The 22,670-nt window shown below is 34.7% G+C and overlaps 1 protein-coding gene across 3 annotated transcripts in view; it reads left to right on the top strand.

Moving 5' to 3' along the window:
- The window catches only part of rhea (Talin_middle and talin-RS domain-containing protein rhea), a 235,809-nt gene that overhangs the window by 195,217 nt on the left and 17,922 nt on the right, over window positions 1–22,670 (top strand). For all 3 annotated transcript variants that reach the window (XM_071594377.1, XM_071594376.1, XM_071594371.1), the window contains 25 exons: window positions 958–1,101; window positions 1,489–1,597; window positions 2,225–2,430; window positions 3,385–3,684; window positions 4,318–4,538; window positions 4,792–4,972; window positions 5,892–6,125; window positions 6,850–7,077; window positions 8,592–8,870; window positions 9,104–9,303; window positions 10,486–10,618; window positions 12,111–12,235; window positions 12,321–12,489; window positions 13,611–13,750; window positions 14,246–14,436; window positions 14,975–15,234; window positions 15,809–15,971; window positions 16,302–16,623; window positions 17,576–17,813; window positions 18,293–18,463; window positions 19,241–19,537; window positions 19,672–19,938; window positions 20,375–20,603; window positions 21,573–21,697; window positions 22,248–22,373. In XM_071594377.1, coding sequence (XP_071450478.1) covers window positions 958–1,101; window positions 1,489–1,597; window positions 2,225–2,430; window positions 3,385–3,684; window positions 4,318–4,538; window positions 4,792–4,972; window positions 5,892–6,125; window positions 6,850–7,077; window positions 8,592–8,870; window positions 9,104–9,303; window positions 10,486–10,618; window positions 12,111–12,235; window positions 12,321–12,489; window positions 13,611–13,750; window positions 14,246–14,436; window positions 14,975–15,234; window positions 15,809–15,971; window positions 16,302–16,623; window positions 17,576–17,813; window positions 18,293–18,463; window positions 19,241–19,537; window positions 19,672–19,938; window positions 20,375–20,603; window positions 21,573–21,697; window positions 22,248–22,373 — 5,058 coding nt within the window. The remainder of the gene's footprint in view (window positions 1–957; window positions 1,102–1,488; window positions 1,598–2,224; window positions 2,431–3,384; window positions 3,685–4,317; window positions 4,539–4,791; window positions 4,973–5,891; window positions 6,126–6,849; window positions 7,078–8,591; window positions 8,871–9,103; window positions 9,304–10,485; window positions 10,619–12,110; window positions 12,236–12,320; window positions 12,490–13,610; window positions 13,751–14,245; window positions 14,437–14,974; window positions 15,235–15,808; window positions 15,972–16,301; window positions 16,624–17,575; window positions 17,814–18,292; window positions 18,464–19,240; window positions 19,538–19,671; window positions 19,939–20,374; window positions 20,604–21,572; window positions 21,698–22,247; window positions 22,374–22,670) is intronic.

The raw sequence follows: 22,670 nt of genomic DNA, 5'->3' as shown, positions 1-22,670 counted from the left end.
TCTTCTGAAAATGTAACATTTTTTTTCAAGAGTTACAATATTGTTGAAGTAGATGGATGCCTGTGTTGGTCAACGCAAATTCATTTTTAAGGATTCATTTTATTATTAAGAATTCTTCAGTGATTAATGAGGTCTCATAGTAATTTTATTGCATCTTCTCTTAAGGCTGTGGCATTTTGATATCTAATTGTGTTGCATTCCCTCTTGGGATTTCTTCCCTTTCATTCCATGCTTACTTTAGATGGATATCTGGGGATCAGAGTAGGTACATAACGTTTTTGCTGGTTCTGTATGCTTTGGTGGGATACTTTGAAACCAAAGCAGTTAGTAAGTAGTTGGGATGTAGATTTTTTAGATTCTTGGTGTTAAATACTTTTTGTGTCATTTCTGTTATCAGGGCAGGCTTAATTATTTTTGTGTATCCCATGAATTTTCTTTCAAGTTTGTTTGCTTGCTCTCTCTCCATTTATTTGGTGTAATGATACAGTTGTTGTTGTTCTATTTTTGCATGATTTAGGTAATTTTATTTTGTCATTATTTTAAATTCTTTCATTAGAGTAAATAATCTTTCAGAGCCCTCATGTAAATTCATTCAGTCATTAAATTCAATGGCAGCAGTACTGCTATTTGATTTTAGGTTAACTAAATTTTAATATTGAACCAATCCTTAATATTTTACTCTAAAAAATTTACTGAATCAGGTTGTTACTTGACTTGAGAAGAATTATAGTTATAGTAATACATATTTAACCGTAGTATTTATGTATAAAGTATTGTGGCTCTTTTCATCCCCAACATTTTACTGTTTATTAATATTCTGCTGCTTGAAGTAGGGCAGTTTATGTTGTAGCTCAGGAGTAAAGCACCAGCAATGTATTGAGTGCACTGTATTAATATTTCACAGCTTTAAACCTTCTGACTTCCTTTCTAATGTCATTCTTAATGCATGATTCGCAGGTACAACAATCAAAGGTTACAAGTGTTTTGAGTGAACCTCAGAGAGCTCTCTTGAGTACCATAAATGCTGGGCAAGGTGCAATCTCAATTGCAGAGAAGGAACTAACTACCAAAGCAGAAATACCCGAACTTGGATCAGATCCAGTGAGTTATTTTTTGTCATATAAGACTTAGTGAGCTGAAATTTCTATTTTCAATTAACATTATCATGATTTCCATTCAATTAATGTGATAACTATACCATCTTTCTTTTAAGAAGTATGTATATATAGTATGTGCCAATTAAAAAATATATGGATATCTCCCATGGTCATAAGTGATACGTACTATTTTTTAGTTTAAGAATAAAAAAATATGTTAATTTAAATTCCTAATAGTCTGATTACATAAATGAAAACTATTTGTTATTTGATAAGGAATTTTTCTAAATAAAATGTCATTCGAAACAATTAGTCATTCAATTACTTCCAAGTTGGATTGTCCTATTGCCTTCAGATTTTTCACTCAGCCGTGGTTTTTATTTTGTTATAGGCTGCACTGAAATGGAAGGAAACAACTCTGGATACCAACAAGCAGAATGTGAGCTCCCAAATTGCTGCAATGAATGCAGCTACAGCTCAAGTTGTTACACTCACATCAGGTAAGATTGATATGCTTGTACTAATGTTGTATTTACATGTTTAACTGCAGTCTCAAGGAGCTGAGATGAGGGTGTTTTATTATTTCAAGCCCTCATTTTCCATGGCTCCAAGAATTTTTTCATAATTGGAAACTATTTCATACAAGATTCATTTAGGAATTAGACCTTAAAATTTGGTACTACCATCTTTTAATATGAGTGCATCATCTTTTTTGGCATAGAAATATGCACCAAATAATTACTTTTCAAATATAGTGTGTGCATATTTACATTCACTGACAAATATGTATTGTAAACTAGAAATTGTGAAGTTGAAAACATTGTTGCTCTTAAAAAATGCAAATTTAAATTTTAAATAGAAATAGGTTATTCGATATGTTGGTTATGCACGTAACATGAAAACTTGTATCAAGAGGGCATGTTTATTTTTGACAATCTGGTTTACCTTGCTCTTATTTGCCAAGATTTCATTTGGTTTCATCTTTGTGTTTTGCTTACAAGTCAACTATGAATGTTTTTAGAAGACTTGTTCATACTTTGCAGAGTGCTTGTCAAAAGCTTGATGCATAAAGTTTGAAATTTGTTTTGGCATGTTTAAGAATGGATTATGTTTATTCTTGATTTCAGGCCCTGTGGAAGAAGTGGATCACACTGCTGTTGGTGCAGCAATCACTACCATTACCACCAATTTACCGGAAATGACTAGGGGTGTTCGTATGATAGCTGCACTAATGGAAGATGACTCCTCTGGAGATAGGCTCCTGGATGCTGCTCGGAAACTATGCTCAGCTTTTAGTGATATGCTAAAGGCTACAGAACCCGAAGCGAAAGAGGTTAGGATCTTATTTTATACCGTGATAATTTCTCTCTAGCCAGTTTCACTGAGCATCACAGAGTTTTACAACTAGATTGTCGAATTTTATGTGTTAGTGATGCATGTTTTTTTGCAGTTTTCTTCGAGTGAAGTATAGTAAATTTTGCTTCTAAATAGTTGATTCTACAGTCTATCTATCTTCAGATGTAGAAATGTAAACTAATTTGGTATATTTCACAAAACACCACAAATTTTCTCAGTATTAATAATAGTGTTACGACGTAACAAATGTAGTATTGTATAAAAGGTTATTTTAGTAAAATAAAAATGTGAATTGATTCATTTAAAAACTAAGTCTCTGCCATAGTTGCAACATATTCATAGTCTTCATTTCAGCATGTAACAAGGACTATTTCAGGTTTTTTAGTACATAAATATTTAGGCATAGAATGCAAATGTCTTTCTGCATTTCTGTAAATTGTCAATGTACTTACTTTTTTGTGCCTTTTATAATGATCTTGTTAAAACCATAATTAAACGTTAATATGCATGATGTGGCAAAAATATTTAATATCTGATTGTTAAAGTTGAATTGATGCGATAAGGTCACGATTGGATTCTGGAAGTTGGATTCATTGTTATTTCAAATATAGAACTGTTATTTAATGCTCTAAATCAGTTTTGACACTGCTGTCGAATACCATGCAATTCAATAGTAAAATCATTAGAATTAATAGAATGGTGAAGGGATTAAGAAAGTTGGAAAGTATGCAGCGTTAAAAAATGAGTCACTGTAATTTACAGTAGGGGCTTTAAAGTTGTTTTATGTTGTGTTAGTCAGATTCTAGGAGTCCATTGGTGCTGATTTGCTTGGATCCATCAAAAACCTACCCCACCCCAGTAGACTTAAGCTAATATTTTTTTTATTCAGGAGATTCCATTTGTTTAATTTCTAATATTGCTTGAATTTCAGCCAAGACAAAATTTACTGAATGCTGCCAGCAGGGTGGGTGAAGCTTCCCAGCAAGTGTTGAGCACAATGGGCGAAGATGAATTTGATGGCGATGATGGAGAGGAAGGTGAAAGGCGGCGCATGGGGGACATCCTCCTGGGTCTGGCAAAGGCTGTGGCGAACGCCACAGCTGCATTAGTTTTGAAAGCAAAGAATGTGGCAGCCACGAGGAGTGGAACAGACCAAGCTATGCAGAACAAAGTCATTGGAGCAGCCACACAGTGTGCCTTGTCTACATCTCAACTCGTTGCATGCGCAAAGGTGAGATGGGGAAACTGATGGCATTTTCTTTTTAATGTTTCTGAGCTTAATTTTGGCATTCAGCTGACCTGAATTTTTATAAATGTTATTGTTTTCTTCATTGGCATTAGTAGTTACATCAATGTAGCAGAATTAGATGTAAATTAGCCTTCAAAGAGTGCTGTTTGCAGAAAGTGTCACAAATAGAAGCAAAGTTTCAGCTATAGAGAGCACCTTAGTATTTGTCACTTTATTTCACAAACTTAAATATATTTCCTCGTTATGATAATGTATATCATTATCATTTAATTCTGCCATTATTCATTCTAATGTATGGTTTCCATCATAAACTTTAGAAAAAATATTGCAGTAAGTTATCAGCCTATGTCATTATGTGTTGAGTGTATGTATGGATATCCAACTCCATGTTACTCTGATCTGGGCAAGTTAGGAAGTTAATGTTCTTTATTTCAATTGAAACTTATTCTGTGAAGAAAAATGTCAAAATTACATTGTTATGCCCATAGCGTACATTAATGAAATTGTGTATGAATTGTTGCTTGGTTGTTTCATAACAAAAGAACTAAATTATATTGTTCGCACCTGGGTTTACATTTCCAATTCTCTATGGTTGCTTCATCCCTCCTTGTGAAGGTGGTTGCGCCAACTCTAAATAGCCCTGCGTGCCAGCAGCAGTTGATGGGAGCTGTGAGGGAGGTGGCTCGTGCTGTGGAAGGGCTAGTGTCTGTCTGCCAGGAGGCATGCCCAGGGGAGGAGGGAGAAGTCACTGAACAAGATGAGCACGTGCTGCAAGAATTGTCACTTGCTGCAGCAGAAGTCACTCGCACTCTCAATGATCTTCTCAACCATATCAAGTGAGTGAATTTGCAATTTATTTCCATACCATAAAGGCAGGACTTTATAATTACTTGAAAATCTTCTGTAATTTAACCCTTGCTGTTTAGTTCTGTCAAATATAGTTTGTTTTGCATCATCATTTTCTGTTTACTTCATATTTCAATGCATATATACTTTCAGCTGTATATTTCCATACTGATTCTTCTAATACTTTGAAGTATGAAAGTAACTTGCTCTACTGGATTATCATATGAGCTCTTTTGTCACCAGGCAAGGACCAAGGGAGCGCAATGCCATCTCTAGTAAAGAAGTGAGTGTGACGGAAGGAACCGTGGAAACAATCATGGTTGCTACTGATCGCTTGTTTGCCTCATCTGGTGATGCTGGGGAAATGGTTCGTCAGGCTAGAGTTCTTGGACAAGCAACAGCTCAGCTAATTCAGGGAATAAAGGTAAATTGGCTTTAATATTCTCTCTCCAGTCGCATCTAATGCCTTACAATATTGATTGCTTAAGCCAAAAGAAGAGTGGCCACTTGTAGAACACAAATGGATACCTGAGATGTAATTATTGAATCAATAAGGTGATGCTTAATAGCTGTGAAAATGGCTCTTAGATGTATGTTAAGTTGTTACTGAAATGCATTCCCCAGAGAGTGAATTTAGCCACATGCCTAACACTTGCCAGGTCTGTATAACATAGCATCCTGTTCCTTCAAATCAACCCAGGATTGCCATAGGATCTTGTACAGTGCCATGATATGTAGATTTGTCCATTAAGTGACTTTTCTTTATTCTTGTTGCATACATGAGATTCTTGTCAAGTTGCAGTAAAAATTTTCATTCATGATAACTTTTAAGAAAAATATATGTTTCAGGGAAACTGGGGTTTTTCATATTGCATAATATGAGATGAACTCCTTAGCTCTTCACTTTTGATCCAAATGCAGAAATTTCTCAGTGTAAAATAATAATTTGCCTTTACCAGGATCTGAGCTACTAATTAACTAGCTAACCAATTAAGCTACTGAAGCATCCACTTGAACTGTGAACTTCTGGGCTCGATGAAAGCAAATGCTTTTTAGAGTATGAAATTTCTACATTTTGGTGCACATTAGTAGTGCTCCATTAATGTAACTGTCTTGACATCTCCTGCAGTTCTCTGAATCTGTTAATCTAACTTTTGCATTTAACAATGTAGTGGGCCTATAGCAAGGTGTTTTCAAGAGAGAAATTTAATTAAATGTTAAATTTAATATTAAAGTGGACAGTGTATTCAAAAGAATCTTCTGTTTGCTTAAAAACCTACAGATTTTCTTTGTGGAAGAAATCATTGGATTGTGAGACACAATTTATTTTTCATTTCAAACAGGGAGAAGCAGAGATGCAAAATGATTCTGAAGTACAGCGACGTTTGCTAGCTGCTGCCAAGGCACTGGCTGATGCTACTGCCAGAATGGTAGAAGCTGCTAGACTGTGTGCCTCTGCCCCTCATGATGCTGAGCGCCAAGATCAGTTGCGGCAAGCAGCTGAGGAGCTTCGAATTGCCACAACAGCAGCTGCAGCCACACCAGCTTTTCGAAGGCAGCTAATATCAAGACTGGAAGTAAGGCATAGGATAGTAAAATCTTCATGTTTGTTAAGCTAAACATTAATAAATCATCATGCATGGAAATATGTGTATGGTGTGTGTTTTCTATTTTTCCCTCTCTTGGAAAGCAATTTTTTCCATAAGCACTTAGCTGTATTGGATATCATAGGGCATCTTATTCCCTCAATGGTAACCAATTTCATACCAATAATTTCTGTGTTTAAACCATCCATTAATCAGAATCTTGGTTAAAATGGCTATTTTTTTAAGTCTATATGATTGATAAAAATGGCTAGTAAACAATGGAAAATATTATTTTGCTGTAATATTTCGGTTAGCATGTTGTGATTTTATGTGTACCACAAAAATCAGTCTGTTAGTGGTATAACTGTTCAGTGTCATCACTTTTAGTGTTAAAAGATGTAGTAGTGAACACAGATTTATCTATCACATTTTATATTGCTTTTGTCCTCAATGGTGAACAAATAGAAATGATCTTGAACGTAATAATTGTACATGTGGTAAATGATATCATACAACAATGAATTCTAGTCATAAAATATATTTTAGCCCAGTACAGTAATGTATTGTATTTGATTTTTATTGTGCTCTGGGATGCAATTTTGTATAATTGTTATTATTTTTTGAGATAATAAATATTTTTAATCTGGCCAATCTTGAGAATTCTCCCAAAGGAAATGTCTTAGGTGTTAACATTTTGGTCTGTAATTTCCATTAGAATGCTGCCAAGCAAGCCGCCAGCACTGGAACTCAATGCATTGCAGCTGCTCATGGGGTTGGCCCTTATAATACCAGCCGCGCTTCTCAAGAAGAATTAATGCAAGATTGCCGAGTCATTGCTGAACGAGTGCCTTGCCTTGTGGAGGGAGTCAAGGCCAGCCTTACTCAGCCCAACTCAGCCGCTGCTCAGTCAAACCTTGTTGATGTTAGTCAACAATTTGTGGATGTGAGTAAATTGCAAACTTTTATTTTCATTGAATGTGCTTTACATTTTCATTTTGATTCATTCCATTGCATTTATTTAGAAGAATATAATTTTCCCAAAATATCAGTTTGTTTTCAGATAGGGTTTTTCATATTGTTCCTCTTAGTAAGTCAGATCATATAGTTGATGTGATAAATATTTTTATTTTTACCGCTACAGTTATTTGTTTTTTCCAATTTGTTGTTAGCTGTGCGTAATTATTTATCATCAACAAGATATCTAGGATTTTTATAGCATTTTAGCCCAATCCACCTGGAGGTTCCTAAATGGATTCTATCAGTTATATCACATCCCAAATTCAGCGCGTAGGTTCTGAAACATTCATATTTAAGTAATACTTGTGCATTGATCACCTATTATTGATGAGATCAGGAATTCTATATGAAAGAAGATAGTTTCAAAAATGGATATGACAAATTTTCTTATGGACAGATAATACAGCGAACATTTGAAAGAGATGATGTGCCTAATCGATCCCTCCTTATTTCCTGATGGGAAGTAGATGCCAAGAAGTAGTTAATATAAAAAAGTTCATAAGCTAGCAGAAAGTAATCTAACCCACAAACTTCTATGCAGTGCAACAAAAAACACCAAACTGCCTTTGAATGATACACAGAAAAAGGTCTGTGTTGACCAATTTTATAAAAATTTGCTATTTAGACATCTGTAGAGCCTACTTGTTTCTTATTGTAAGTAAAAACTTTGAATTAACTCTTTATTTAAAATTTACGTAGAGAATAAAACTTCGTGCTTAACAACTTCAATTTTGCATTTTCAAATTGTGAATCAGCTGGAGTTGTATGAGATCATACTTTGGTGTTACAAGACAAAATTACTTAAGAGTTCTCATTATGAGTTATGCTATCATTGATTCATCCCACCAAATTTTTGCAGGATGACGATACAGTTTTTGAGCGTTGGGATCATCATTTTGGAAAAAATCCCACCATAAGGAGTGAGTTTCTAAGAGCTTGGGCTAATGCACAGCATGAGACAAAATTCCCATGCATGCATGAATTTTTCTTTCATGTGGTCTCATTTTAAACGAATAAAAGGCCTGAGGGTATTCATCATGGAAATGTTTGTGAATTGTTTATTGTCTGTGACCAGTTTTCATAACCAGTCACTAAAATTACGCCTTAACTATTTTGATGTCATACAGATAAAAGAGGGATTTGTGGCAAAATGAATTCTATGTCAGCTGTGGAATCTTAGTATAGAGTTGGCTACTTGAAAGAGTTTCAGGTTAAGTTTCATCAAAATATGTTTTAAAGCATATTGAACTTTAAATGCTCAAAATTGAGTGCAACAATAATTTGCGTCTTTTATTAGTAGTTGTATGATCCTGGCTCTCCTCCAACCATCCTCATCTTACCTTACTTAACCAATATTTTATGATGAACAACTTCAAACCCTCAAAAGATGTTGTCATACTCTTCAAACCATAAATTTTTAATGCAAAATTCTTTTTTCAGCCGGGGAGCAGAGTAGTTCAATCTGCGCGTGCTGTTTTGCCGACAGTGAATGACCAAGCAAGTGCAATGCAATTATCACAGTGTTCAAAACATTTTGGATCTGCCCTTGGAGAGTTACGTTCAGCTGCCGGTAGGGCAAGGGAAGCCTTGGTTGCTGCCGGTGAATGCCCGGTTGGTTTGGATTCAGCTGCTGAGCTGATACGTGCTTTGAAATTAGAGCTAGAAGCATTTGAAAGGGCTGCTGCTCAAGCAAATCTTCGCCCTCTTCCAGGAGAAACAGTAAGTAAATCAATGATATATATATATATATATATATATATATATATATATATATATATATATATATATATATATATATATGGGGATTACTTAGGGTTTTCAATTCTATCTTGGCATGATAGTGATGTATGGAAAGAAAAAGGATATTTTAATCAGCACAGTAGTAGTGATTGAATTCATTTTTCCAAAATGCTCTGCAAAGTCATAACAAAGAGTTTTTGTGCATAAAACAGGCTGAATCAGCAGCTTTGCAGTTGGGTGTAACATCTAAAAATGTTGGTTTTGCAATGGCACAAATGTTATCAGCTGCTGCTCAAGGAAATGATAACTACACAAGCATTGCAGCGAGGGATACTGCTACAGCCCTGAGCCAATTGACAGGTGCTGTTCGAGCTGTAGCTGCTACATCAAATGACAGAGAAGTGCAGGCAAAGTAAGTCAACTTTTCTCCCTTCCAAACATGACATTCTTGTCACTGAAATTTAAATACTGGCCCATAATTTTATTTTATTAACTTACTTCAAAAGTCAAATTAAAAATGAAAATATTTAGATGTCCTTAATCACACATTAATAAAGCCACATAGTGTAATAATTTTGATGAAGTGAATATAATTAAGTGGAATTAAATGGGGAAGTTATCTACTTGCCACATCGTCTCCAAAATCCTCGCTGTTCACCTAAAAATGTATGGGAACTTTTTTCTCTAATTTAAAGTGTTAATTTTAATTTGGTTGCATTCAATTAGTAAATAACAGTAGCATTGCTGTTTAACTATCCCTTATTGGGGACTAGTTCGTTTATTTTCAATCACGTTCCTGGCATGGCAAAGGATCATTATAAGTGCAGAGACAGTATTATTGAATGTGGTCCCTTGAGTTAATTCAAAACTTCCTCATCCTTATTCCCTCCTCTTTCCTCAGTGCTTTTCACGGTTTAGTATGCCATAAATATTTATTAAATCATGGTGCTGTTAGAGGAGATGTCAGCTATGCTGCCATACTTCCCTAGTTCATTTCAGTTGCACATTACCCAAAAATTCAGACTTTTTGTGAGTTCAAGCACATTCATATAGCCATACTGGCAACCAGGGTGCATTCTCCTCCATTCCTCCCTCCTTCTCTGACCATGTAACACCGCATCACTGTCTTGCTCAATGCTTATGGTATATTTGCTTATATCAACTGTTTAACTTTACAGTCATTTATAATTTAGAAATCCACTGAATTTTTCTGTATTCAGTGCAGAGAAATTTCAATGCAAAACTTAAGAAAGAAGTTTCATTTTTAAGAATTACTTCTCTTTTACCTGGCTTTGGTACCACACTATTTTGTTACCAATAAAACTTTACTGATAGCGGCCTTCATTATTTTCCTTTATGGATGTTGCATCTCTGTCTCAAGAATGTTAATACTATAGTCTATTGTTCACTTTGAATAAAAATTAGGCTGAGTTATTCTTTGAATATAACCGTTTTTATATTTAGGTCAGCTGTAATCTTTAATTGATAATTTTTTTCAAGTCCGGGAGTATCTTAGGTCCCTAAAGTTGACCTCTAACATAATTGTTAGCCCTGTAATAATTGTATATACATTCTTATATTGTTTTAATTTCAGGGTTATTGCTAGTGGTGAAGAGGTAATGGATAAATCTTTGGCTTTGATTGAAGAAGCTAGGAGAGCCCTTCAGAATCCTGATGATGTAAGAAATTCTCAGAATCTTACCATCGTAGCCAAGGAAGTTTCACAGGTATATCATTTTCCCAATTTCATTTTTACTCAGTCATTTTTAGTTTAGTTGAGTAATAGCATTTATTTTGTTGTTAAATATTAGAATGGCCTGAATTGGAGGAAATGTACTGACTAGGATGATGTATTAACTGTAGTAATTCATTGGATCATATTTTATTATTGGCTAAAATGTTGGTGTACAAATTAGCATCTGTACAGTAGACCCTGTACTGACACCACCTAATTATGTCAGCACAAAATGGAATCCAGATAATGATCAAGTGTAATAATTATAAGAATAGTTTTAGGAAAAAGTTTCATTCAAACCCAGTTGGAAAATATTTCACTAAGTGATATCTGACATCAAGAATTTAATCCACATCAGTCTTAAAGGGCCAACTTCCAAAATGAATTCATTAAAATAACTAAAATTTATTTTCATTTATGTTCAAGAAACATTACCTAGGTTTCTTGTGGTGACATTCCCATAGACAATCTACAGAAAAGCAGTAGCTGTGAGTGTGGTCTTGACATTTTTCTTCCCCAGATAATGGTTGCTGTAAAAATAATTTGGTGAATCATTGTGGTAAATGAATGTATAGTAAGTTCAAACTCATAGCTCTAATACTTTGGAGTCATATGATGAAGGATTGTATATGTACACCATATTTTCAATATGTACAGTAAATATTAGAGATATTAATGATTTTAATGGCTAGAGTTTTTGCCTTTACAGCTTATTTAAATCATGTACAACAACATAAAGAGTTCAGTTAGGTCAATAAGCTTATTGTAGGCTGCATGGCATAGTAATAGCTAGGAGTTAATCATACTATGAAAATTGGAGGCCATTTAGTGATAGATTAAATGGAATTAAAGTTAGCACTTGAAGTGTGAGAAATGACATCTTCCTGATCTATAAAACAATTAAATCATCTCTGCAGCTTTTGCTTTCAAAATATAATCTGGCAGCATTCAGGAAATGAGCCAACAATATACAGCAATCTTGTCAAAAATGTTAAAAACGTGACAGCCAGGCATTAGTGGCTAATTGGTTGCATTAGAGTATGTTCTCTTCCAAGTTTTTCCCTCTTGTTTTGGCATCTTCCCCATGTAAGGTCCCATTGTCAATGTCCCCCCTGTCATAGATGGAAATCAATTGTGAAAGAATACATGTGCATTAATTCCTGTATGTGCATTTGATAATGGGCTCACTACTTAGTTCCCAGTATGGAATAATGATTGAAAAATGATGTACTAAAACGGTTAATGTTGGAAGTCTCATGGTGAATCTTTTTTAAAAATAAATTTCAAATCATCATTTAGGTATAGTAGAGCCCCAATTAATATTCATTACATTACATTGTCAAAGAAAATTTTGAAAGGTATTTGCATTCAGCTTCCATAGCCAATTGATGTTTACTATCAATTTTTGTTTATGTTATCCTTTTTGAAAAGCTCTTTATTTCTTTATGAAGTTTGTCTAAGATCACTATCTCTCTTCCTAACAGTCCTTGAGTAAGTGTGTGAGCTGTCTGCCTGGACAGAAGGATGTTGATGAAGCTATAAATTCAATAGTTAATGCCTCTGAAATACTGAATCTTGGAGAGTTTCCACTAACTAATAAGCCATACAGGTAAGTGAGATCGTCAGTAATGGATCATAAACTATTGCTTTTTCAAATCTTAATCTTCTATTTCATACAAATCTTTAACTTTCAGCCAACTACAGCAAGAGCTCAACTCTGCTGCGGCAGGTCTCAATGATGCATCTTCTGAAGTTGTCGCATCTGTTCGCTCTCCCATCAAGCTTGCATCATCATCAAAACAACTTGGAAGTGCCTATGAGGAGCTTCTGGGTGTTACGATGGAAATGGCTGGTCAAACAAAGGTTTGTTGTAATTCATGCTAAATTATAGTTCATTCTTTGGATTTGATAATTCTCTGTGCCTAATATTTATTTATTTATGTAACTTGTTCATTTATTCTATTCAAAACTGTTGGTTAACATGTGAAAGACATGTATGAACCTACACAATGTTTGACCTAATTCTGCATAGAAGTCTCTATCTTCTTAATTGGCAAACAAGTCCATTGTTGTTTGTCAAACAACCCCAGTTGTCTAAAAATTACACTCTAAAATTTGATAATTACCATGGGTACATAAGTATCCACTGTAGCGGGGATAAGTACATAAAATGAAAGCTTATGGTTCCCATGAAATACTTGTCATTTCGTTCTCATTATTACTGATGGTGATTTAATAGTCATATATTAGCTAAGTCGAATGACTTCTTAGGATATTATAGCTATAGGGCGTTCAGAATGTTTTTTCTATTACTGATGTACTTATTTTGGCCTTAATTAGAAGCCCACTTAATCTGGTGATTTAGCCCATATTAAGTATATACTCAGTTGCTGTTCCCTGCTGACAAAATCACTTGAAAAAGGCAAATTCTGTGACATCCCTAATTTTAATATAAATCCTTTTACAAGCAATGATAGTGCCGTGCATTGACTTAAATGCTGCCCCATGGAAAACAAATAAGCCACAAAATGTTAATTTACCCAGAAATTATCAATGGGCAGCCTGAGATGGTCAAAATATTTATGCTTGGTCATAAAATAAAGCTGCAATTTTACTATGCCTATTTTACACAGGTGTTGACCCCTCAACTTGACCACTGAGTGTCATGCATAAGCTTCACTGTCACCAATTTATTTTTAAATCAAATCATAGGGTCATAAACATAGATATTACTTATTATACTATGAGTCTCGTTATATCAGACTTCCCTTGTGCATGCATAGTTGACCTATGAGGATATGGTATTTCTATTTTCAGTGTCACCATTTGAAGAAAAGTATATGAAAATTACATTTTTTTAATTACAATGTGGTCACCTCTCATAACCCTTAATTATACTCATGTTTATACATAATGCTTAATTTATGTGAATTAAGCCAGTTGTTAAAGTTGAAAGAAATTATTTAAGTTGTTTTTATCTACAGGATACTGAGGTTAGAGGACAAATGGTGGTTTCTTTGAAAAATGTATCAATGGTTTCGTCAAAACTTTTGGTCACTGCAAAAACTGTAGCAGCCAATCCTTCCGCACCAAATGCCAAAAATCAATTGGCCTCAGCTGCAAGGTGAGATATTTCAGTGGGATATTTTCCGTAGTATTATCTTCACTCAGTATAAATTATAGATTTGGCCCATAAAGCCCAATTTTTCTGCATTCCAATAATTTCTTTGGATGATTGTTTGACTCATTTTCCTTGTATCTTTGTATATTTTCCTCAAGCACTCAATTTTACTTTTCTCCTAATTCTTAAAAACATTTCTTCCAATATTCTATATTGTACTCCCTTGTGTACACATTTCCAAAATCAGAAAGGAATAATAATTAGTTAAAATTGTCTCCAAAAATGGACTTTGTTTAACTCTCTGGGCCATTTCTATAAAGATTATTATAAGGTAAAATAGTACAGCAGGTTTTCAATGTATTTTTTTGTATTTCTGTTATTTAGGTGCATTTCCTAGGGTCATGTTTTTGCTGTTATTGATCATTAAGACCTTTAAAATTAGCTCACCTTACTAGTTACAGTTACTTCAACTGAAGGCTCATTATTTTCCGCTCTTAGGTCAGTCACGGAAAGCATCAATTACTTGGTGGATGTGTGCACCTCTGCTGCTCCAGGCCAAAAGGAATGTGACAATGCCATACGACGTATTCAGTCCATGAGGCCACTGCTTGATGCACCAACTGAACCTCTTAGTGAAGCAACATATTTTGAGTGTTTGGATGCAGTCATGGAGAAGTCAAAGAGTTTGGGTTAGTCTTGTCTTCATTAGTGTGATACCAGATAAGCTTCACATTCTGCTTTCTATGCAATTATTTTTAAGTAAAATTTGTCCAGATGGTGAGAGTAATATTTTCCAACTACAATATTTTCCCATCTTCTCATTGTGCAATGGCATTTTTGCATAGCCAAAGAGAAATGAGAAATTTGCATTTTGTGCATATATATATATATATATATATATATATATATATATATATATATATATATATATATATACAATGACTGTTCATGTGTAAATTCTGTGATATTTTGAAATCTTAAGCAACAAAAATGTCCATTTTTGCCATTTTTTATACAATGGCATATTTGCTGGAAGTAAAAAAAGCAGCTAAAGCTTGAATTTTTATCTCCAAATGGTCTTTGATGGTGATGAGCTCTGTAATTTTTTTTATAGTGTATGTATATGTGAATTTATAGAGATATATTGCGCATTTATATCTACACATAGTTGCAAATGTGTGCTGGAAATGTCACAAAAGAAGGATATTTTCTCCCTTTTATTGGCAGGAGATGGAATGACAGGGATTGCAAATCGTGCCAAAAGATCTGAACATGAGGCATTTGGAGAAGCTGTTCGTGGTGTATCAGATGCTATTTGTGGATTGGTGGAAGCAGCAGCACAGGCTGCTTACCTTGTGGGAGTTTCAGAGCCATCAAGTGTAGCCGGTCGTCCTGGATTAGTTGATGCTGCACAGTTTGCTAGGGCAGCACAGGCTATCCAAACAGCTTGTCATAGTTTGGCTGATCCTACCAGCAATCAGCAGCAGGTAAGAGGATAGTGTTCCCCATTGTGAGGGAAATCAGGATATTAAATAGGCTTTTCAGAGAATGAAATTGATATGTCGATAGCAGCATCGAAAGTCTGGGAAATTATGGAAGTACTTGGAGATTTTGAGTGTATGGTAAAGTATATATTGCAAAAATAGAATCAACATTCTATGTATTGCTGTAGTAAATAATCAAAAAGTATATAATTAAAATAGCTATGTAAGAATAAATCCATATTTAGCCATGTATATGACACTATTCTAATGACTAAGTCATTGTGACTTCAATTTAGTCGAACCAATGAAATTAATGTAACCATTGACGGCGCTTGGGGCATAAAGTCAATTATTAGAAGTTATCCTTTGCCAAAATTTTCATCTGAAAAATTGCAATCTTGTTCTGGAAGATATGAGAAAAGTCTAGTGAACTAGGCAATCTAGAAATTAATGTACCCTATGAAGTTGCAATAAAGTGCAAATTTGTCCAGAGAAAATAAAATTCATAATGCTTAACTCACAACAGAATTAAAAATACTTAATGGATTCTGATTTATTATTTTACTGAATTTTTTAGGTCCTTGCTGCTGCCACAATGATTGCAAAACACACCAGTGCATTATGTAATGCTTGTCGTCAAGCCTCTTCAAAAACATCCAACCCTGTCGCCAAACGTGCCTTTGTGCAATCAGCAAAGGATGTGGCTAATTCCACTGCCAATTTAGTGAAGGAAATTAAAGGTAAACAATGCATAATGTATATATTGTGATTCTCTTTTAAATTAGATGCTCACATATCTCTAATTCAGTTAAGACATTTTTGTTTGTTTTTAATTTCACCTCGCTTTCTTCTAAAATATTCTGGAACTATAGTAGTCGATAAAAATTTCTATGTCATAATTTTTGTCTTGCCATTACATGTTTTACAACAAGGAAGAAGTATTTCATTCTTATTGAAAATGCCATAGTATCAGGGCTATGTCGATTAAGGAAGTGACATTAATTTTTATAGTAGATCTTGCATATCTTTTTCGAATCCATAGTAATCTTTTAATGTCTTTGTGGTTGCAGCTCTTGATCAGGATTACAGCGACAGAAATCGTGAAAGCTGTGGAAATGCTACAAGACCATTACTTGAGGCAGTGGAAAACCTGTGTGCCTTTGCTGGATCTCCAGAATTTGCTGGTGTACCTGCTCGCATATCCTCAGAGGCTAGAGAAGCCCAAGAACCAATAACAGCTGCTGGACGTAAAGTGGTTGATGGATCATGTGCCATGATAGGAGCTGCAAAATCTCTTGCAGTCAACCCTCGAGATCCTCCCACATGGCAACAGCTCGCAGCTCACAGCAAGAGTGTCTCAGATTCTATCAAGAAACTAGTATCTTCCATAAGGTGAGACCATATGTTTCTGGAGACTTTTGAGAGACCCACATCCATGGCCTTTCAGCGCAAATTATGAAGAAGAAATGTAGCGCTATTCAGTATTTACAAGTGGGCTCTCCTCCAGTCCAACTAAAAAAAAATATATTTTGTTCTTCTATGGGACTGCCATTTAATTATTCAAAGCTTTTTGGGAGATAGCAGTATGCCATTTAATTACATTTCATTAAGAATATTGTGGGGGGGGGGGGGAGGGTCAAGTGGAATCTTAATTAAGGTTTAGCATTATTTCAATCAATGTTTATGAAGAAAGAGTTTTAATAATTCTTGATCACCCAAGAAGCATTGAGCAAGAACTCAATGATAAAACTGTCTCTACAAAATTATTCAAGCTTTTATCCGTCTAAATATTTATTTAATTTTATTGTACCTGTTTTTATGCCAAAAGAATTTATAAAATTTGTCTTTCAAGATAGTGTACTTTTTCAATGTAAGCATGTAATTGAATAGAAGGTGTCTGTTTTATATTACTGATTGTGTCAATTTCACTATTTCATTGACACATTTCATTTGTGTCAATGACACTAGAGGAGAGATGCGATGTTCACATTGCATAGGTCCTTACAAAGGGTAGTGAGAAGGAAAAAAGCCAAAATAGGCCTTGTATAATTTAAGGGTGTTCCCTTTATGCATGCTAATAACAATTAATTTTATGATTCTAACATCACATGGTAGTATCAACTCTAATCTGTCGTGCTATGTGATATTTTTTATGCATTCGTAAATATCTTTTCTAATGTTTGAAGCTCTTATCAGTATTGTTTAGGAGTACTTCTTTGTGATTACTTAATCAATTTTCAGTGAAAGAAAATTAACTATGTATGCTGGTAGAATGTAGAGTTTACTTCAACACAATTTATTGAATTATTAGAATTGACTGTCATGTATTGTTTGTCAATGACAGAGACAAGGCTCCAGGCCAGAAGGAATGTGAGGAAGCAATAGATGCTCTAAACCGACGTATCCGGGAGTTGGACAATGTATCACTGACTGCAGTTTCACAGAGCTTAACTCCTCACCGTGGAAACACGTTGCGTGGCTATGGTGAGCAGGCTCAATCAGCTGCCTCTGGAATTGCGGAGGGGGTCCTAGGCCCACTTGGCCATGCTGCCAAGTTTGAGGCTGAGAAGATTGGACACTGTGTAAGTGCCTGATTTTCATATCTACTTGCTGTTGAAATTATTATTTCTAACTACATGCACATCATTCATTTGCTATGAAAAATAAATTGTAGGAATGAAGAGATAGTGAAATAATAAAGTTAATGACATGAGATATTTGAGCACATACATAAAAACCTGTCAAACTAATTAATAAAATCTAAATATAATGATAAAATTGCCATTTTGTGTCTTGTTCATGTACATTTCATAAGCTAAATTCAGATTTTATGACTTTCAGTTGTTATTTTCTGAAGTTTCTGAAGAATCAGTCACTCAATGCAAATTGGGGAACAGAGAAAAAAAAAGGGTTTGCTGATAAAGTAGCCCAAAGTACAATCAAAATATAGCCCTCAATATTCTCAATAACTTTTTATGAGTTTGTTATTTATCCGCTTATTGTAATGAATGAATATCATAACATTTTGATATCAGGGAATTCTTCTAATTTCCTCTCACAGGTAAACCAAATGGTTCTTTATTTTGAACCGTTACTGTCTGGTGCCATTGGAGCTGCCTCACATATGACTCATTCAAAGGAGCAAATGGTACTGCTTGATCAAACAAAGACTGTTGCTGAGTGTGCCTTACAACTTGTTTATGCAGCAAAGGAGGGAGGAGGAAACCCGAAGGTATTTAATGCTCATTTCACACGGGCTGTATTCTCCCCATTTATTACCAATTTCTTTATTGGTCTAGGGTACAGGTTTATGATGTATTACTGACCATCTCAAATTTTTGGAAGAAATTTGTGTTAAAAATTTTACAAATTTTTAATTTAAACTTTTCATGTAAAAAGCCTTGCTTATTTAATTTGTTATTCACATTGCCAATGGAACTATGATCTCACATTTATAATTTTTAATTTTTTGGCCATGAGAAGAATAGATGCTCAGTGAAAATAAAATCTGCAACCTTCAGATTATGTTTCCCATTGCAATCCTTGACAATTGCATTGGGTCGCAAATATTCTTGTGATTAGGTTGTTCACAGTGTGCGGACTGATAAGTTAGCATCTGCTCATTGCTCCTTGCCACTTTTTTTATTCTACCAAAGTATTCAGTAAATTTCCATGAAACTGCGGGAGATGCCGTAACAGTAACTTTAACAGAGTCATCTGGTAATGTGCATTTCAATGCCATAATTTCAATGTGTAAAAATCATTTTCCTTGACCATGATACCGGTCAAGGATTTCTACTCTCTGAAATTGTTGCATTTATTCAGTATAGCTTGGAACTTTTCTCCCTCTTACTTGTTTGTTAATTTCTTAAAGCATTTTTACTTTTTAGATAAACTGTGATTAAGCTGTGATGTGAATTTAGTGGAATTAATTGAGTAACATATTGGGTATTATCCATCAAATGATAATAAGTTCATTGTTTAATGCAGAGTGTATTAATTATTGCAGGCTGTGAACATACATCCCGATATAGATGAATTTGTGGAAGGAACTAGAGATGCCTTATCTGACCTGGGTCAGACATTAGAAAGACTTGCTACCCAAGCTGGAGTCGTGACAGGGTTAATAGATGCCATTGAGAGAGCAATGGCTCGGGTTACGATCTCAGGAACTTCCACATTGACCAGTACCTCTATATCAACTGCCCAAATGAACTCATCTGAAAGTACTTCCGACTCCTTTGTTGACTACCAGACTCGAATGGTCAATTCTGCCAAAGAAATTGCTCGAGTTTCGCAGGAAATGGTTAGTGCTTGAATTTTTTTTCAATTTAAATGGAAAATATTCTGTACATTCAAATCCTTCTGAGATGTAAAATTAATGGTGTGAGACAAAATGAATGTTGTATTGCCTTCAATTATTTCTATTTGTTCGTTTAGGTCACGAAGTCTAGCAGTGATGTTGGTAAGTTAGGTGCCTTGGCAGCAGAGTTGTCAAAACAATATGGGCGTCTAGCATCTGATTCGTCGGGGGCTGTAGCTGCATGCCCCAGTGCGGAGGTGTCTGCTCGGCTGAGGCTTGGTGTTCAAGAGCTCGGTAGTGCCTGCGTGGACCTGGTCAGGTCAGGGGGAGCTCGGCAAATTGCTCCTAACGACCCATATGCTCAAAGAGATGTTGCAGATACTGCCCGCCATGTCTCCGAAAAGGTAATTTTAATACAGGTAGTGCCAATGTAATAATTAGCAGGCTAGTAAAGCTGTTGAAATAATAGCCCTATTTATTTTAATATTTCAATGATTTCCCTGATAAAACTATAATAAAAGTTATAAACTGTCTATGTACAAACTTATGATTATTCTTATCCCTCGATAATAAATTACCTTCTTATTAAAAAACACTGCCAATCATTTCAATATATTTTTGCTCTATATTCCAAGCTCATGGTTCATTGATAGCCATAATCTTTTACTGGTATTTTCCAAGGTGGAAGTATCATTTTCATTCATTTTCACAAAGTGATAGATTTTTGTCGTTGGCATAATGAATATCTTCATCCTGATTTCTGTTGATATTAATTTTCCTTTATAATGAGCACAATTGATTTCAATCCTGGAGATTTATGTGAGAAACCTGTATTTCCAGGTGTCTCAAGTTTTGGCTGCCCTCCAAGCTGGCTCAAGAGGAACTCAAGCTTGCATTAATGCTGCATCCACAGTGTCTGGAATAATTGGGGATTTGGACACCACAATCATGTTTGCTACTGCTGGCACATTGCATTCAGAGGGTGAAATGGACACTTTCTCAGATCACAGAGAGAGTATCCTGAAAACAGCAAAAGCCTTGGTTGAAGATACAAAAACCCTTGTTGCTGGTATGTCTTTATGTTGTTCTGAACAGATTTAATTGAGTATACTTAATTATATTGCAAAAGCTGCCTTTCTCTCAAAGTTATATCTTGGAGACTTCTTTAAATTCTTAGGTCTAATAACTTGAGACCCCCTTGGAACTATTTTTCAGAATATTTACAAATAAGCACCCCTCCTCTTTCTTGGTAGAACATCGGGTACAAACAGAGAAGAAGTCCTTTTTTCCTGAGAATGATCCCATATAAATTCAGTAAAGGCTAAGAAAAATTAAACTACATATGCAAATAATTTTTGTTGGTATATCAAATGTGTATTGTTACAATTTAAAAAATTGTATTTTCCATTTATTAAATTCTCTTTCTTATGAAAGGTAGATTTGCATAATATAGCCTGGTGAAGACCATCTGCTCATAAGAAAGCATGTTGAACAAAGATATATTGAAGGCCTACGGCTCTGTTAAAAGATTAGCAGTAATGTGAATTATACAATACGAGATTTATTTTAAAGATATATATGCATTATGAAATTGAAAATTTTTATTATCACTCATTCTGAAGTTAATATACTAGCAGATCATGCCTTCTAGGAATTGTACTTTACCTATGAATCTGTGTGTTTCCATCTATAGATTCATTGACTCTAAACTTCATGGTTTCATACTTCACCTTCTGTAAGGTGTACATATCCATAACACTGGAAGGAGAAACTACTTGGCCGCAGAATTAATTTAGTTGGTACATTGTATTTCATCATGATATGGAATCATCAGGTAACCCATCATGTACCCAATGATGTTTCATCATGGTGAAATTCATGGTACCAAATAATGTAATTTGTGGAAAAGGAATTTGTTTCTTCAAATTTTATGGATTTATTTTACATAGTTTTGGAACTTGAGAAAAAATTTTTATCATTGCTCTTGAGCCATGCAAATAGTGAAGTTTGTTTAATTAAACTTTTTGTATGTCTTTAGGAGCAGCATCTTCTCAAGAGCAGTTGGCTGTGGCTGCTCAAAATGCTGTGTCGACAATTGTACAATTGGCTGAAGTTGTGAAGTTTGGTGCTGCTTCCCTTGGTTCCAATAACCCTGAGGCTCAGGTGAATATTAAAAATAATGCTGAGTCCATCAAATTAGTAGTAATCAAGATGTACAAAACACTTCACCAAGCATACCTAAATGACATCTTTATCCATCACATCAAGGGAACTCTATGAATGGCCTTATCAAATAAATTAATCACTGCTGTAATCCAACCCAACATAGCTTGTTTCTCCTCTTCACTGCAACCAAAATGTGGGCTTTGAAAATTGCCAAATTGGTGGTTTTTGCAATTTTTTTCATTGTTAAAATTTGGATGCAATATACTGATTGTGATTTGCCTGTTGTCCAGAATTTTTTGCATCCGCTAGCTTCAGAAATTCATTCCTTTCCAGTTGTCGGTTACTGCTTCGCTTCTTATTGTGAATTTCATGCTAGCTTTAGTCAAACACTCAATTTTAAAAGGAATGGCAATCATTGTAATTTTGCATTCATCAAATTGTAGTCTAATTCAAAAAATCAACGTGAATGTCAGTACTTTTGTTTTTGCCAAGTTTGCAAACTAAATAGAAATGACATTCAGTTAAATTCACTGTATAATGGTTCCAGGTTATGCTTATCAATGCTGTCAAGGATGTAGCGTCTGCTTTGGGAGATCTAATTCAAGCCACCAAAGCTGCTTCTGGAAAAAGTATCAATGATCCTACAATGAACCACCTCAAAGATTCAGCCAAGGTTTGTTCAGTTTTCTTTACTCTTTATATTAAAAAGATTTTCCAATCCAATGATAAATTTTTATGATTTAGTTGTGGTTGATTTGTTTGTAATGTTCTCTGCTTTTGTTCTGTGTCAACACCCTGGATGATTTTTTCCCCACTTAATATTTAAATACCAATGTACAAATTCCTAAGAACCTTCATTTATGCTTTACATGTATGAAAAGACAATAAATGAAAGGCATAAAAGTTGAAGATGTATTATAGACTTCATGTGCAAAATTTTGTGTAGTCACCACAACCTTTAAGATGTGAT

This window comes from Hetaerina americana, unplaced genomic scaffold, assembly GCF_022747635.1.
Source record: "Hetaerina americana unplaced genomic scaffold, ioHetAmer1.1.p SCAF_1, whole genome shotgun sequence".
Classification (NCBI taxonomy): Eukaryota; Metazoa; Arthropoda; class Insecta; order Odonata; family Calopterygidae; genus Hetaerina; species Hetaerina americana.
This window is presented reverse-complemented; position numbering and strand designations above follow the sequence as displayed.